The sequence below is a fragment of the Plutella xylostella genome, chromosome 11 (genome assembly GCF_932276165.1).
Source record: "Plutella xylostella chromosome 11, ilPluXylo3.1, whole genome shotgun sequence".
In the NCBI taxonomy this organism is placed as follows: domain Eukaryota; kingdom Metazoa; phylum Arthropoda; class Insecta; order Lepidoptera; family Plutellidae; genus Plutella; species Plutella xylostella.
Genome location: NC_063991.1, coordinates 1,087,588 through 1,103,925, shown reverse-complemented (window position 1 = coordinate 1,103,925; position 16,338 = coordinate 1,087,588). Strand labels below are relative to the sequence as shown.

General features: G+C 38.3%; 1 protein-coding gene across 3 annotated transcripts; it reads left to right on the top strand.

Moving 5' to 3' along the window:
- Window positions 1–6,287: 6,287 nt before the first annotated feature.
- LOC105385031 lies at window positions 6,288–15,106 on the top strand. Of its 3 annotated transcripts, XM_048624236.1 has the most exons (3): window positions 6,288–6,778; window positions 7,804–7,842; window positions 14,499–15,106. In XM_048624236.1, the coding sequence occupies exons 1-3, from the start codon at window positions 6,357–6,359 to the stop codon at window positions 14,572–14,574; spliced, it is 537 nt and encodes a 178-aa protein (XP_048480193.1). In that variant the 5' UTR covers window positions 6,288–6,356; the 3' UTR covers window positions 14,575–15,106. The 3 variants fall into 3 exon arrangements, with proteins under 3 accessions (XP_048480193.1, XP_037972548.2, XP_011553649.3); XM_038116620.2 differs by lacking the exons at window positions 6,288–6,778; window positions 7,804–7,842 and adding an exon at window positions 11,551–11,670; XM_011555347.3 differs by lacking the exons at window positions 6,288–6,778; window positions 7,804–7,842 and adding an exon at window positions 11,625–11,762.
- Window positions 15,107–16,338: the final 1,232 nt, after the last annotated feature.

Sequence of the window (16,338 nt, the reverse complement as noted above, 5' to 3'; positions counted from 1 at the left end):
AGGGAAATTATACAAAAAAAAATGTTACCTAAATCTACCCCAAATTATGAAATGTTACCTAAATCTCCATGTCCGCTTCACTAGAACAATGTTGCATGTATCGGCATCGCATTTGGTCAGATTGAAAAACATTAGAAAGGTATTTCCTTATTTACTTTGTTTTGCTAACAGTATTGAAAAAGGGTGCGGTTTTGTCCCCTTTAACGCATTTACTGGATAACAATTTAGGATATCCGAATGGAGGGGGAATTTCCGTACATACCTATACACTGTAATATTATTATTAATATTAACTACTTATAAGCTGACAGTACCTACTGCGTTTTTAGTATAACGTATCCAATACTTATCCCTTTTGTGTAAAAATAAAACAAAATTCTAAATATCTTGAGATATAAATAAAAATATATATAAATAAACATAAACACCTGTTATATTTTACATAGTCGTAATTTTAAATAAAGAAATGATTCTCTTTGCAATAAAAATATATATCAATATCTTCTCTATAAAAAAAAAACTTGTAACCAACACTAGGTTTTTTCAATTCGCAATACGCAAATAAAACAAATAGAGAATAGAGCCATTTTTCCCCAACACCCCCTGAATCTTAAAGTATTAGTTGCAAATTGAAATAAATCTATCGTCTGCTCTATTAGACAGACATCGCCCTGTATACGTCAGCGTCTTATCCTACTTATTACGTTAAGAAGCATTAATGGACACCCTGTATTTTTCCCTATTGGAAGAAGTTATTGTTTTTTGCTTCTACACAAATTATATATGACGGGAAAAGATGGGTGTTATAAGTAAAACGTTATATTTATGTATCTGTCTGTAGTAGCGTAACAAACGGTTAAATCTATTTTCGTTTTGTTTTTTAGGGTCACAGGTAATGTTATCTCGAGTGTGCTTAGCCATGTCTCATGAAAATCAGTGCAGCAGTTCAAGAGTTATACAACATATTCGTTCAGCCATATATTACGATGATTATGATAATTATATAAGTAGGTATTTAATTACTTTCTTGTGTCTAGTTTTTGTAGTAAGACCGTTAGTCCAACAGACTCACAAAGTCACAAACTTAAAACAACCCTTTTTTTATCGGCAGCGGTTAAAAAGTAAAAAAGAATCTCCAAAAGGAATTTCGTCTATTTCGGTAGAACACCCACGCAGTGGCCATTTTAATTACAATTCCAAATCAATTGGATTAGGATAAACCGATTTGGATTTAAAGGGATTGAGGTAAATTGGGAAGATTTTAAACACCCAAAGTTCTATTTTTAACGCCTGAAAAACAGGCATTCTACTCAGGGCCTCTAGTACAGGTTTTGCAATTTACGTAAACGAAAAAAGTTTAGGTTTTCTTCTGTCACCGGATACATTATCTGTCACCGGATACATTATCTGTCATAAGTTTCATGATAGTTTACGCAAGAGGCGCCACTTAGTATGCTAGAAAACGTAAACTTTTATAGTTTTCGCCAAACCGTCCAACCTGTACTAGACCCCCAGGCCGAACGGTAAAAACAAAAACACAAAAAAATGGTAAATACTCAAGAAAAGAACGTTTTGTTGACAAAATAAGGTGTAAGTAAGGTAGGTACTAGGTACCTAAGTACTTATGTAAATCGTACATTCTCACAATGGATCGTGTAATGCTAGGCTAAGTTTAAAACATTTAATTTAAATCTTATTTTCTGTAATTCTACTGTGCCTCATGAAATTTGAGTAGTAGTGATAATTAATATGAGACTCAATAAAAGTAAGTATAATGGTCATTTAATGATCTTACACAGAAACTCACTTTATAATGAAAAAATAAAACCCAAAATGAAACCCATTTTGTAACTAAAATGTACTTACCCATTTTGTCCTAACGGTTCTACCTTTTTTTGCATAAGATTTATTTGCCTAATCTCGTATTGCATAGTAACGTTTGGTCAAAGTCTCGTTACGCCGAAAATCGTATGGCATAAATCTCGTTTAGTAAAAAGTTATTTCGCATAACATTGTTTAGCCTAATAATGGTATGGCCGAATCTTGAATAGCCTAATAATGCTATGGCATAGGTTTATTAGGTTTATACAAAGTAATAATATTCGTTTGGCTTTAACTTTGACGGAGCGTCTCCCTACATAGCGCAAACTGGTGCCTTGTATTGTTTCCGCTGTTTGGAAAACGCTCCACTCCGCTTCGCTGCGCTCCGCTTTGGTTTTGATGAACATGTGCACCTAACACGCTCCTCCTCGCTTTGCTCGTCGTCGCACCTATTTTTAGGTTTCGATCTCATGGGGTTTGTAATACCTAATTATATTGGTCGTTAACTTTCGATTTTTTGATCATACAATATCGTGATTTTCGGGATGTAGGAGAAAAATACCACAATTTGTACATTTAGGTACTACATACTTAATAAATTATTTATTAAGATAACATTACGAGAAACAAGATTATACATAGGTATAGACGAACATAAATTTGAGCAAACGAAACTTAGGTGTTTAAAGATTGTGCCTAAAGAGTTTTAGACGAAACGAGCCTTATGCCACATAAGTCTTGGCAAAGTGATGGTTCGGCCAAAAAAGTTTAGACCATACGAGTTATGCGAAATGAGTTTTGGTCAATAAAGATTATGCGAGATGAGCGGAACCCTGTCCTAACAGCTAACATAAACTTTATGTCGCTTCAAAATAGTTTCATCCTTTCAAACGTTACGGATTACTATCCTACTATCATTTATCTTCTATTCTATTCTATTCTCTGTGGGAGTGTAAGTACCCAAGGGCGTACCCAACATTAAAGATAAAATAATATTAAATCAAAATATCTCATTAAAAAGAAAAGATACTTGTTTCCAACACTTCATATTGCGCACAGTAAGGGTGGCTTTTATCAAAGTGATAAATGTATTTAACTTTTTATTTAAACACAATTTGAAATTAAATTTCGTAAAACATCTTTTACCACGACTTAAATATGATTAGTAATCTGTTAAACCTAAATGCGGTCAAATGGCTATTTAACTTTACTAAACACATTTATCTACTTCGCATGTCATGGCGTCAGTCGCGGCGACCAGCTGACCGACCGGCTGTCAAGAGAACTTTTCCATTTCTATCATTTTTCCTCAGTGATGTCTAGTTGTTGTCTGTTAGAGATTCAGGGGTCATTGTTCAGAGGTTATGTTGAGGTTATCTAATAAATAATAGATTTGTGGGATATTTTGTTTGATGACGATGATGAAGAATTACTTCTCTTTATGAATAGACCTAGCTCATTACGCTATATTGCAGAAATAACTAACTTATTTGAGACACTACCGGATAAAACATTTGTTACGAGATTTCGTTTGACAAAACAAACTGTATCGCTATTCTATTCTATTCTCTGTGGGGGTGTAAGTACCTGCACCTGGCTCTCTCGAGTGGAACCTTTATGCATATCCCCAAGATCTAAACTGCCTTCCTAAGCTTGGACCATTTCCCACCACCCTGGTCCACTGCGGGTTGGTGGGTTCACATATCTAGATGTGCTAGATCTAGATATGCAGGTTTCCTCACGATGTTTTCCTTCACCGTAAGAGCGATGATATACATTGTACTTAGGTTAAAAGAACTCATTGGTACATGTCAGCGCCGGGATTCGAAACCGCATCTCTGGCGTGAGAAGCGGGCGCTTACCCGACTGAGCTACCACCGCTCGCTAAACTGTATCGCTTCTACTACAAGAAATTAAACATCATCTTGAATTTATTTCCAGCAGGTAAGTAGCTAAGGTATTGAAATAATAAAGTTATCTGACTACATAGTTAATTATCTTAAACTTTTATTTATACCTATAATAATTATTGTTACATAAATAATGCAGTTACTCCAATGAACCAGTTGTTATGCACACTCCGATATTATGCAACTGGCAGTCAGTTAATTACTTGTGGAGATGTGATAGGTGTGGAAGAACCAACAGCTTGCAGAATCATTCATAGAGTTACTCATGCAATAGCATTATTGTATAAAGTATACAATCTCCTGATACCATTCAGGAACAACGTTTTTTTGCTCTCTATAATGTGCAAGTATGGTTCCAATACATTGCACAATAAATCTTGTTCTTCCCTTGTAAAATTAGGGGCACGAACACGAGAAGAAGCTGCTTGACTATTCATTTTACTTTGAAATCACAACAACAAATAAATACAAACACCACCACGCGGTGAAAGCCGAAATAAGTTTTGTTTTGAAATAAGTAGTGTTATTTTCTCTATGTTTGAAATTGATAGATAGACTCCGTTTTACGGTGAGTCGTTTCGAATGTTCAATAAAAAATATGAAGTCTCTCATTAAAAGATGTGGAACTGAACGTAAATAACAAATCGCAGGATGCTAAACGCATTTAACTAAATAGTAATCAAAAGACCATGGTGAATTATGAAGCTAAACATGTTTAGGATAAAATTGTTTAGTGCATTAAACGAAATTAGCTAAATGCATTTATGTAGTATTTAAATAGAAGTTCGTAACAGCCACCCTAAGTAACACGTTTTTAATTTCCACTTAGTAGGAAAATTTACGTTTATTTTATCTTCTAGGGGGGGGGGGGGGGGGGCAGCTGCCCTGCTCCTACCTGGGTACGCCCTTGTAAGTACCTACACCTGGCTCTCTCGAGTGGAACCTTTGTGCATATCCCCAAGGTTTAAACTGCCTTCCTAAGCTTGGACCATTTCCCACGACGCTGGTCCACTGCGGGTTGGTGGGTTCACATATCTAGATGTGCTAAATCTAGATATGCAGGTTTCCTCACGATGTTTTCCTTCACCGAAAGAGCGATGGTATACATTGTACTTAAGTTAAAATAACTCATTGGTATATGTCAGCGCCGAGATGCGATCCCGCATCTCTTGCGTGAGAAGCGGGCGCTTACCCGACTGAGCTACGACCGCTCATATCATTTATCTTATTTCAGTAAAAACCCTGCTCCTTATCATCTGCACCATCGATCTATTCACTTCATCACTGACCCAGGAAGATGCCATGACAGGATACTTAGTTGAAGACCAAGGACCACCACCAGAAGACGACTACTCTTTACGAAAACTATTCGGAATAACTGACCCTCGGCTGGCCAAAGCCGCTATCAACAAGGATGCCATCAGAGACTTGTTCCAGACTCTGAACTATGTAGCACAAGACAACCCCGCCCTCCGCCCTGACAACCCTGAAGTCATAGACTTAATAGCCAAGATTATCTACAATTTAGCTCCTAAAGGAAAGGAGCTGTATAAAGAAGAGGTAGAAAGGATACCCCTGCCTGACACACCCAGAGCGGGAGCTCTCCACTCGTATCTTCAGGGACGATCGGAAGGCGAAGGAGGTCCTCAAATACCTAACGCACCGCCAGTTATGACCCCACAATATCGTAGGAATGCGCAGGATCCAGGTGTTAGCCAGCCAATTACGGGACCTGGGCAGGGCTGGCCATCACAGCTGCCCTATGAAGTCTTGGATGCCTATCCGTCACCAGATATACCTGTGGCTAGGCAAGGCCCCTCATTAAATAATGCGTTTCCTCAGGGTTTTGGATCTCCTGGTTCCAGTGGATTTCCTCAAGATAATCTCCAGGGTTTAATGTCTTTATTTAGGAATACTTTAGGGGCTCAAAAGACTCCTAACGGACCTTCAGCAGGTGCGTCTTTCAATCCACTGCAAAGTTTGGCTTCGTTATTTAGTTCAGGTTTAAGTCCATCGCAACCTTCTCCTGTGGGTTCATCACCAGTCAATCTTAATGACGTGTCATTAAATCCATTGCCTGATTTACTTTCACTATTCAGTAGCTTAATGGGATCGTCTCCCGATGATGAGTCACCAACGGAAGGTTCTTCCCTTAATCCTTTACAAGGATTGCTATCAATCTTTCGTACGCTTTTGGGCTCACCCCAAGAAGGAGAAGAAGAAGATGCGTCGTTAAACCCATTGCAAAATTTAGTATCATTATTCGGTAGTGGACTGTTATCATCATCCACACCAGGTCCAATTAAAAACTCACCAGCCAATACTGTGGGTAAGAATCCTTTAGCTTCCTTGTTAGGCAAATTTTTGGGTTCACCAGGCAATCCTGCTACTCAAAGAGTTCCTGAACCAGAAACTCCAATATCAGCATTTGATAACCCTCTTCTCTTCAAACCCAATCAAAACCCTGGACACCACAGTCCCACCAATCAGAACCTTCCAACAATAAACGTAAACGATATCGCTGATGTATTATCAAAGTTGGCAAAAGACCCTTCGATCAATCCATCAGACCCCGACCAGCCAACAGATGAGCAAAGAAAAGTCTTAAACCTAATCGTTAACTTTATGATACGCCATCGATATACCAACTTAACTGACGACAAAATGGCGAAAGTAGACGAAACAGTCAAGGAGTTCACGACGAATTTAACAAAGGATATTAAACGATTATTCGGCGGTGGGGAAGAACAGAAAATGTCGGAAAGCCAACAGATGGAAGAAATGGTCGAAGGGGTCATGCAGCTATACCCTGAAATCAGTGAGGAGAATGCAAGAGAACTCGCCTGGGTGCTCAGAGACAATGGACTGAGGCTTAAGCAGCATCTGGACGGTTTCCTAGATCTGAAAGATCCGAAGACGAGGTATGAAGAATACACGCCAAGACCTGATGCAGTAAAGTTTAGACAACAGCCGGGGAGAGATGTGTTGGAAGCGAATGCACGACGAAAGTTGATCGTCAACCAAGGAGGAAACCAGGCTAGGAGGAGGTAAGTGCTAGTTTTATTATCATACTGTAAGTAAGTATATATACTTACTTGTAATTTGGGGAACGTTATAATCGTTGCGACACCAATATATTTATTACTAGCGGTTCCCGTGAGCTTCGCTTCGCCTTAAAAAGTTTTTTCCGTAGCAATTCCGGAATAAAAAGTAGCCTATGTTCTTTCCCATATGCATAGGGGCCGTCCATTAATCACGTGAGGTCGTTTTTCTCATTTTTTTACCCCCCCCCCCCTCCCCCCTGGTGATATTTGGTGAGGTTTGGGACCAACCCCCCCTCCCCCCCCCTGGATCACGTGTATTTTTTGGGAGTCTATGTAAAGGCTATTTTTGACTAGAAAAAATATAACGAAAATTGCGTTTTGTATTGAAACGCAACGGCGGGCGAGTCAATCCTAATCCTAATACCTAGCGCTTTTTGGCAAAAAATTAATACACGTGATATCTAACGAGACCCCCCCTCCCCCCACGTGATGTTTCGTGAGGTTTTCCGTACCCCCTCCCCCCCCCTATTGAGCCTCACGTGATTAATGGACGGCCCCATACCAAATTTCATTCAAATACTTACTTTAGTAGTTTTGGCGTGAAAGAGTGACAGACAGACAGACACAGTTACTTTCGCATTTATAATATTAGTTAGGATTAAGATAGTTAGGATAGCTGTTCCCACGAGCTTCGCTTCGACTTAAAAAGTTTTCCCGTGGGAATTCCGGGATAAAAATTAGCCTATGTTCTTTCTCAGGGTCTAGAACATATGTGTACCAAATTTCATTAAAATCCGTTCAGTAGTTTTGGCGTGAAAGAGTAACAGACAGACACAGTTACTTTTGCATTTATAATATTAGTTAGGATTTTAGAATAATAATGTATGCTATTCAAGTAAAGTACTTAGTAAAGTAGGTTCTTATTTACCCATCCCCATTACCATACTTATTCAGAATCAGTAAATAAGATTTTACTACATCTATGTTTATTTTTCATACCAACGATAACACTGAAACATTGTTTACAGAGCGGGGCCAAAACACAATGAACCTGTAAATAAGTCTGGGTAAGTTGACTATGAACTACAACATATATAACACATAAGTACGTTTAATTTGAAAACCCCTTCATAATTTTAATTTAAAAGCGAGTTAGCGGTATAGCAACCATGGCGCTTTAAGATAATTTACCATTTATTGAAGACATCCTGAGTTTGGCCTGTACTAAATTCATTTAGTAACTCTACACTCGTTCTTCCTCTTAACTTTTCAAAAGAAAGACTGAAACATTTGGTCGTACATAAAAGCAGCCTTTCTATTCTATTCTATTCTCTGTGGGGTTGTAAGTACCTGCACCTGGCTCTCTCGAGTGGAACCTTTGTGCATATCCCCAAGGTCTGAACTGCCTTCCTAAGATTGGACCATTTCCCACCACGCTGGTCCACTGCGGGTTGGTGGGTTCACATGTCTAGATGTGCTAAATCTAGATATGCAGGTTTCCTCACGATGTTTTCCTTCACCGTAAGAGCGATGGTATACATTGTACTTAAGTTAAAAGATCTCATTGGTAGGTACATGTCAGCACCGGGATTCGAACCCGCATCTCTTGCGTGAGAAGCGGGCGCTTACCAGGCCATGTAGCACAGCGCGCTAATAAGACGTGACAAAAGTTCTCCGTCGCGCTCACCCTTGAGGCTGCGCGGTGTGAGTGACGGCGATGCAAAACTTTTGTCACGTCTTAAATGCGCCCCGTACTAGCCCTTCTGACTGAGCTACCACCAAAAGCAGCCTTAAATCATCCTACTTACCTCACTAAGACGTTAGGAAAGTTATGAATCCATGTTTTTTTTATGAAATCCATTGTTTTAAAAGTGCTAACATAGCTCCACATGCTGTGATGAAACTATTTACCTAATGCAATGACCTTCACACAAAGTTAAAACAGACACCCATCTATTATTATTTTAATTATACTTAACTTACCACGAACTGACCTTTGTAAACAAAATAAGTGTCCACACTCTTGTTTAGTTCAAAGAAGAAAATAAACATACGTAAGTAAGTCTACAATGACTGAATGACTGCTCCTTTGTAGATTTTAAATTACTGTAACTGGTGTCAACAGTAAGGGGATGTTCACATACTTATTTTATTTTATTTTACAATAATATTAGGAAAACATAACTACCTAATTTAAAAAAAAAAACACGCACTCACGCCTTGTACTAATGTACTCCCTTGCGGGGTAGGCAGAGGTGCATTGCTGCACCCACTTTTCGCCAGAGTGTTATGTTAGACCCAATGTAATAGGGGGCGGGCCTATTGCCATTTTACGGGCACATCCAAGACCCGAGAACAAATATCTGTGTTTTAAACAAATATCTGCCCCAGCCGGGAATCGAACCCGGGACCATCGGCTCAGTAGTCAGGTCACTAACCACTACGCCATTCGGTCGTCTAATTTAATATGTAGATAACAATGAAAGAGTAACTCATGTTGAACAAGTTTCCACCTCTAGGTAGATTAGTTAGGTAGTATAGGGAGGGTTTACTAAAGCTATAATACATAGACTAAATATAGACTACTAGCTGTTCCCGCGCGCTTCGCTTCGCCTTAAAAAGTTTTCCCGCGGGAATTCCGGGATAAAAAGTAGCCTATGTTCTTTCCCAGGGTCTATACCATATGTATACCAAATTTCATTCAAATCCGTTCAGTAGTTTTGGCGTGAAAGAGTAACAGACAGACAGACAGACACAGTTACTTTCGCATTTATAATATTAGTAAGGATGTCCACTCACGAGCAATGAAAAAGTTCCAGAGACAGTAGCACCGAATTACTCCTGCCCCCTTATTAATAGAAAAGTTATAGGACGTTTTAGATATTGAACTGTTTCGTCCCTCTCTGTCAAAGAACAATTTGTTCTGAGTTAGAGAGTGACAAAACAGTTCAATAGCTAAAACGTCCTATTACTTTTCCATGAATAAGGGGGGTTAACTGAAAAGGCTATTTAGCTTAATGCGCCGTATGCAATATTAAAGTACATTTAAAAAACAGCTCAACAGAATATCACCAACTAAAAACGCCAAAATGTGTTCAAATTTTAAAGTAACTCTTACTTAAAAAAATGCAGGTCTTTCGGCGTTGGCATTTTGTAAGTGGAACTTTTTCATTGTTCGTGAGTAGGTTCCCCTCATCTCGCCTAATCTTTATTGTCCTAAACTCGTTTCGCATAACTCATAAGGTCTAAACTTTTTTGGTAGAATCATCACTTTGCCAAGTCTTATGTGGCATAAGACTCGTTTGGTCTAAAACTCTTTTGGCATAATCTTGAAACACCTAAGTCTCGTTTGCTCTAATGTTCGTATTGGTATAATCTTGTTTTTCCTAATATTATCTTTACAAATACTATATTTAGTATGTTTTAAATGTACAAATTGTGGTACTTTTCTCCTACATCCCGAAAATCACGATATTAAATGATCAAAATATCGAAAGTGAATGACCATTATAATTATTACAAACGCCATTAAACCCCATGGGATCGAAACCTAAAGATAGGTGCGACGACGAGCAAAGTGAGGAGGAGCGTGTTATGCACATTTTCGTCAAAAGCAAAGCGGAGCGTTTCCCACTTAGCGGCCACAATACAAGGCACCAGTTTGCGCTATGTAGGGAGACGCTCCATCAAAGTTAAAGCCAATCGAATATTATTACTTTATATAACCTATGCCATAGCATTATTAGGCTATTCAAGATTCGGCTATACCATTATTAGGCTAAACAAGATTATGCGAAATAACTTTTTACTAAAAGAGATTTATGCCATACGATTTTCGGCGAAACGAGATTTTGACCAAACGTTACTATTCAATACGAGATTAGGCAAATAAATCTTAGGCCAAAAAAGGTAGAACCTTCGTGAGTGTATTGCAAACCTTTTTATATACCTTCCATGATCTTCCATAAAAACCTTTCATTAGGTACAATTCAAACATTGCCAAGAGTGGGAAACCTGTTGTTTTATATTTTATCACTTCCTGCTTAACAAGGAAGTGTAATCATAAATTAATCGTAAATCTACGACAATTAATAAAAACAAATTGATGACTGTTTTAAATTGCAACTCATATTTTTCCAACAATTATAAAAAAAATGCACACACCACCCTAAAAGTTACAAAACCGATAAATCTATATTCATGATTTTCGTGGTGGCGTAACGGATAAGATCTCGGCTCTCGGTGAGGCCGTGGGTTCAAATCCTATCATGTACCAAGAATCTTAACGTACTCTTACGGTGAAAGAATTAACATCGTGAGGAAACCTCCACATCTAGATTCTTGTTGTTGTGTTCTAGGTTGTTGTGTATGCTAAATGCAATGTACTTACTCATTAAAAAACGGCAAAACGGCTCGCGACCTAAGTATCACGTGAGTATAAATGTACAGCGAAAAGCGAAATACCTCTTCGGGGATTACAGTCGTCAACATATACTATTCTGTACTAGCTGTTCCCGCGAGCTTCGCTTCGCCTTAAAAAGTTTTCCCGTGGGAATTCCGGGATAAAAAGTAGCCTATGTTTTTCTCAAGGTCTAGATCATATCTGTACCAAATTTCATTAAAATCCGTTCAGTAGTTTTGGCCTTTCAGGCCAGACATACAGACACAGTTACAATATTATAATATTTGTTAGGATTCACATTTATAATATTAGTTAGGATTCTCAGTATACTGTATGTAAAAATCTTCAATATACACATACCCTATTCCCGGCCGCACAATCAGAAATAAGCATGTGTGAATGGGTCTCGCCTCTTCGCTCAAATTATGCACTTGTCACCCTATTCTCCTCGAGTCAAGATATTTATTATGTATGCGAGATATCCTCAGTCGTTGTGAGTACACAGACCCTATAACACTACAGTGTAGTCGATTGTCTATTGTTTAATTTTAATCTGTGGCGCAATTTTCACAACAGTCAATATGTGTGAGTTGTTTTTTGTTTGGTTTTTAGAGGACTTTATTTAGTGGTGGTGTTTATTTAGTGACAATGGGTGAAAGAAGGGAGATTATTGTTTTCTTTAACTGGTAGCCTTAAATTATCGAAAAAGCCGCGTCAGTGTCAGAAATTCGGAATCAAATCATCCAAAATTCGACCCCTAAAGGAGTAAAAAGAGAGGGGCAAAAAATCCTTAGGAACGAGAGAATTTCCTTCACGGGAAGGAAGACATTGTAATAAGTTCTAGTATTATAACAAAATTGTTGCCCTAATACATTTTTTTTCGTGATAGCACTTGTTTATGGTTGTAAAGTTATATTTGTCGAACTTTACGGACACCTATGCTTACACAATTTAATTGCCTATGGTTATAATGCCAATTTACACAATAATTTCCCATCACCTCAGCCTACGAACAACAATAGACCTTAACCTTCAAAGCTAGATTTAAATAAAAGTTACCTCTGACTTGAATTATTAATAACTCTCTGGTGCCTTTTTGAGAGCGACTTAGCGATTTTAAAGCGATACTGAATTCAAAGCGCTACTTAACATAAGTATACAGTCCAACTATAAAGTCCTGACATAAAAGAGCGCGATTTTGCAAAGACTTTTTATCAGTTATTTACTTACATTTACATACATTTAAAAAATAAAATATCTTTGTGATTTGTCCTTTAATATCTAGCCTACCCTTTAGACCTATGTATGTCCAGCAGAAGACAATTACAGGCTGATGCTGATGATGATAACGATGAAATTTGTTATTGCATTAGAAATGTTGAGATACTCTGAATAATGATCATCTTCATTGCATGAACACACATTTGGGTGATTCTTCAGGGACCGTATTTTCGACGGCGTTGAGGATATCTCTGTGACCAATTAAGATAATGACACGTATTTTTTTTTCAATACAGTCTAGCTCTATCTCTATTTGTAACCTATCTAATTTTTTTCAGTAAATCCTGTTTCAGTACTGAAAAAATATATTTGAAGTGTGTTATTCTGATTCATATAGAGCGTCCGTTTGCCAGCTTGAGGAACAAAATGTTCAGTATCACATTTCCCTTTTAATTTATTTAAAAAATTAAATTTTGTCAAAGGGAAATGAGTTTTCCTTTCACAAAAAAAATATTTAGTTCATATAAATACGTAAGTTTTTTTATAAATAAATAATTAAGGAGTGTCCGGCATGTAGTACTGATTCAGAATATGTCGTAACATGTTGATGACCATACTTGGTCATGTAGTGTCAATGGGAGTCTGGCTATCCGTTCGCTAGAAGCCAGCTCTCCAACGCACCAGCCAGTAGATGCCTAATGCTCCAAGTATGCCTACATCCATGTGAAAAGAAGGTCAATATCTGATCCATATTGTCTTGGTTCAGGTACCCTTGTGATTAATATTCCTCCTGTAAAAAATCTAGTTTTTGAGTTTGATTCTTCAATATGAGTTTCATGTAATGCTCTTGGGTTATAGATTTATGAAAAAAATAAACAACACTATAGTGTGAATGTATTATGAACTACTTAAGGTTTTATGCAAAATCCTGATTCATATGTACCTATATGATTCATACGGTAAAAAAACAACATCCTATACAGAGTGTTCCAAAAGTTTACGTCATGCCTTGCAGGGCTGATAGTACAGCTTAGGAGTGACCAGAATATCGCTATATGACCTTAGTAAAATGTCGTTAGTTTTTGAGATATTGACACTTTTATAAATTTTCTGAAAATAGTCGCCCCAGAACATCTTTTTGCATGCCACTGGTATAAATTCAATATTTTATGTTTAAATTTTATTTTGCGTAACCTTCTATAGTTCTTCTATCGATGACAGTCCAAGAAAATTACGAGCAATGCTGTATGTTTAAAAAAAACAAATATGGTTTTCCATGGTGTTCTTTCTTCTGGTTCTGATTCATATGGCCACAAAAAAATGTAACGTCAATAACTCTAAAACTATTTGATAAAAAAGAGTGCCTTTTCCAATTATATGTTATTTGCTATATCCATTTTTATATAAACATATGTTATAGAGCTAAAAATGAAATAAAAAAATGGCCATATAAATCAGACGAAAAATGAAATTTCGAAGAATCATCCATTTCTGCTTTAATTTCCCTTTACTAATTACCACGGAGGAACATAAAAATAACCTAAGCATTACTTCATTACCTCTATTTACTTAAAGGAACCGAAATACTTATTCGAATTGTTCCATATTACCTACTTATATCTGTTATCCGTTCTGGAGTGGAGACCCCGTGTCGGCAAACGGCGTGTCGGTTGCCCCCCAACCCGTTAGACTGATGATATGTGGAAGGTAGCGGGAAGCCGTTGGATGTAGATGGCGGGTGACCCTTTGGGGTGGCGATTGTTAGGAGAGGCCTATGTCCAACAGTGGACTGTAGAAGGCTGAGAGAGACCTACTTATATCAGTTTCGCTGCACCTACCAATCGTATGCGCTTCTGTTTTGCGCCTGAACCAAAGGTTCTCATAGATTACACGGATGGATACAACAAAACCAGGCAACAGAGGTTTGTAAATAAGTCCGTAATCCCACATTAAATCACAGCGCCGTATTTATTGCGAATCACGATATATTGACGTTTATCTACGTCGATAACGAACCTGTGAAGCGGCAGCAACTCCTATAGGCAAAATTGGATACTGGGATCTTGTTCTCAACTCACTTGAAATTCTCTTTTGTTACAGGGCAACCATGCCTCCTTTTATTCTTGATCCCAAGTTGCTTCACGGCACCCACCACCGAGCAGGAGCCCACCACTGACGCCATCTTAGCTCACCATCACCGTGACCTGACCATCGTCACCTACATCCAGACGTTTAAGACCTTGATGACGGATTACGTCAGATCCCAATACACTGAACTGACGCACCACGAGCTGGAGCAAATCACTGACGTGATAGAGGATTTTTTAACGAAATTCTCTCGGGATTTAAGAGATGTTGTCGATAAAGGAGACAAAGATACTATCAATTACGAAGGTACAGTTACAAGGGTCGATGAAGAGGTGTATGTAGATGATAACATGAATGATGCTCAGTTTGAAGATCTTAAACTGAAAGTTAAAGCGGAGTTCCCTGATATGGACGATGCGATGGTGGATGAGGTGATCAGGAGTCTAAGGAAGAATCTATTCGAGACGCGACAGAAGTTGGATAAAATTATCAACAGTGCGAAAAGAGCGAATATCGAATACGCTAAAACGGGTAACTTGTGATTAGGGGTTTGCAGCATAATTATTATGTTATTAAAATATAATAAATAAAAAAAGATTCTGGACTTCAGAAAAAGTTCATTCATATATTTTCCGATTACCTTCTCATTATAAAGTCATCATCATCAGCCATTAATCATCCACTGCTGGACATAGGCCTCTTCCAAGGAGCGCCACCACACTCGGTCCTCGGCCTTCCTCATCCAACCACTACCGGCTACCCGCCTAAGGTCGTCAGTCCAGCGGGCAGGAGGGCGTCCCACTCTGCGTTTGCCTGTTCGTGGTCTCCACTCGAGAACTCGTCTACTCCATCAGTTGTCGGTTCTCCGGAACTGCTACTTCAGCTTGCATATTTTGGCAGCGATGTCGGTATATAACCTTGGTCCTCTGACGGATAACCTCATTTCTGATACGATCCATCAGAGAAACCCCAAGCATAGCTCTCTCCATAGCATAACATAAAGTATCACGGTTTTAAATAATGGTACACATCATGAAAGTTATAGAGTTACTACCTAGTTATTATGTGGTTATAGTCATGTAGGTTGTGTAAGTACACAGGGCATACAATGTTTACTGCAAACACGACGACGTAACCACAACAATAGGTATAGTCCGCTACATAAGTCTTATAGTATATGCCACATAGTAAATTTATGCTTACTTAATCTGTGAGTCAAAACTCACATTTGATAGTTTGTCGAAAAGTATAGAAGTTCACGTTTTCTCGCATACAAAGTGGCGCCTCTAGCGGAAACTATCATGTAAATCATGACACATAATGTAAGTACATACATATGCTCACGACTGTAATCCCCGAAGGGGTAGTCAGAGGTGACTCGCAAGCGAGTCACCCGCTTTTCGCTGTGCATTGTACTCACGTGATAGGTCGCGAGCCGTATCGCCGTTTTTGAATGAGTACAATGCAAGTTGTCGGGTAAGTGGGCAACCCGACTGTCAGATGTTTTCAAGCCGCCCGAAGGCCTCTGACTAGGCTTAACGACGATAATGTAAGTATAGTGCGACAAACTTATCTGTTCCGGTGAGAGCGAACTAAATTGATCCATATCTCATTGTTTACTAATGAATTATATATTGATATAGATTAGATGGGTTTATTGAAACCACAAGCGCGAATTACTATTACTGGCAAACTTAAAATCTTATAGAATTAAGAAATATTACACATTTACGTGAGCTGTCACCGGAACAGATAAGTTTGTGGCACTGTACGCAGATAACAAAAAAAAACGTTTTCGTAAATTGCAAAACTACTTACTAATACCACCGTATTAGTGTTATAGTCTCTGGGA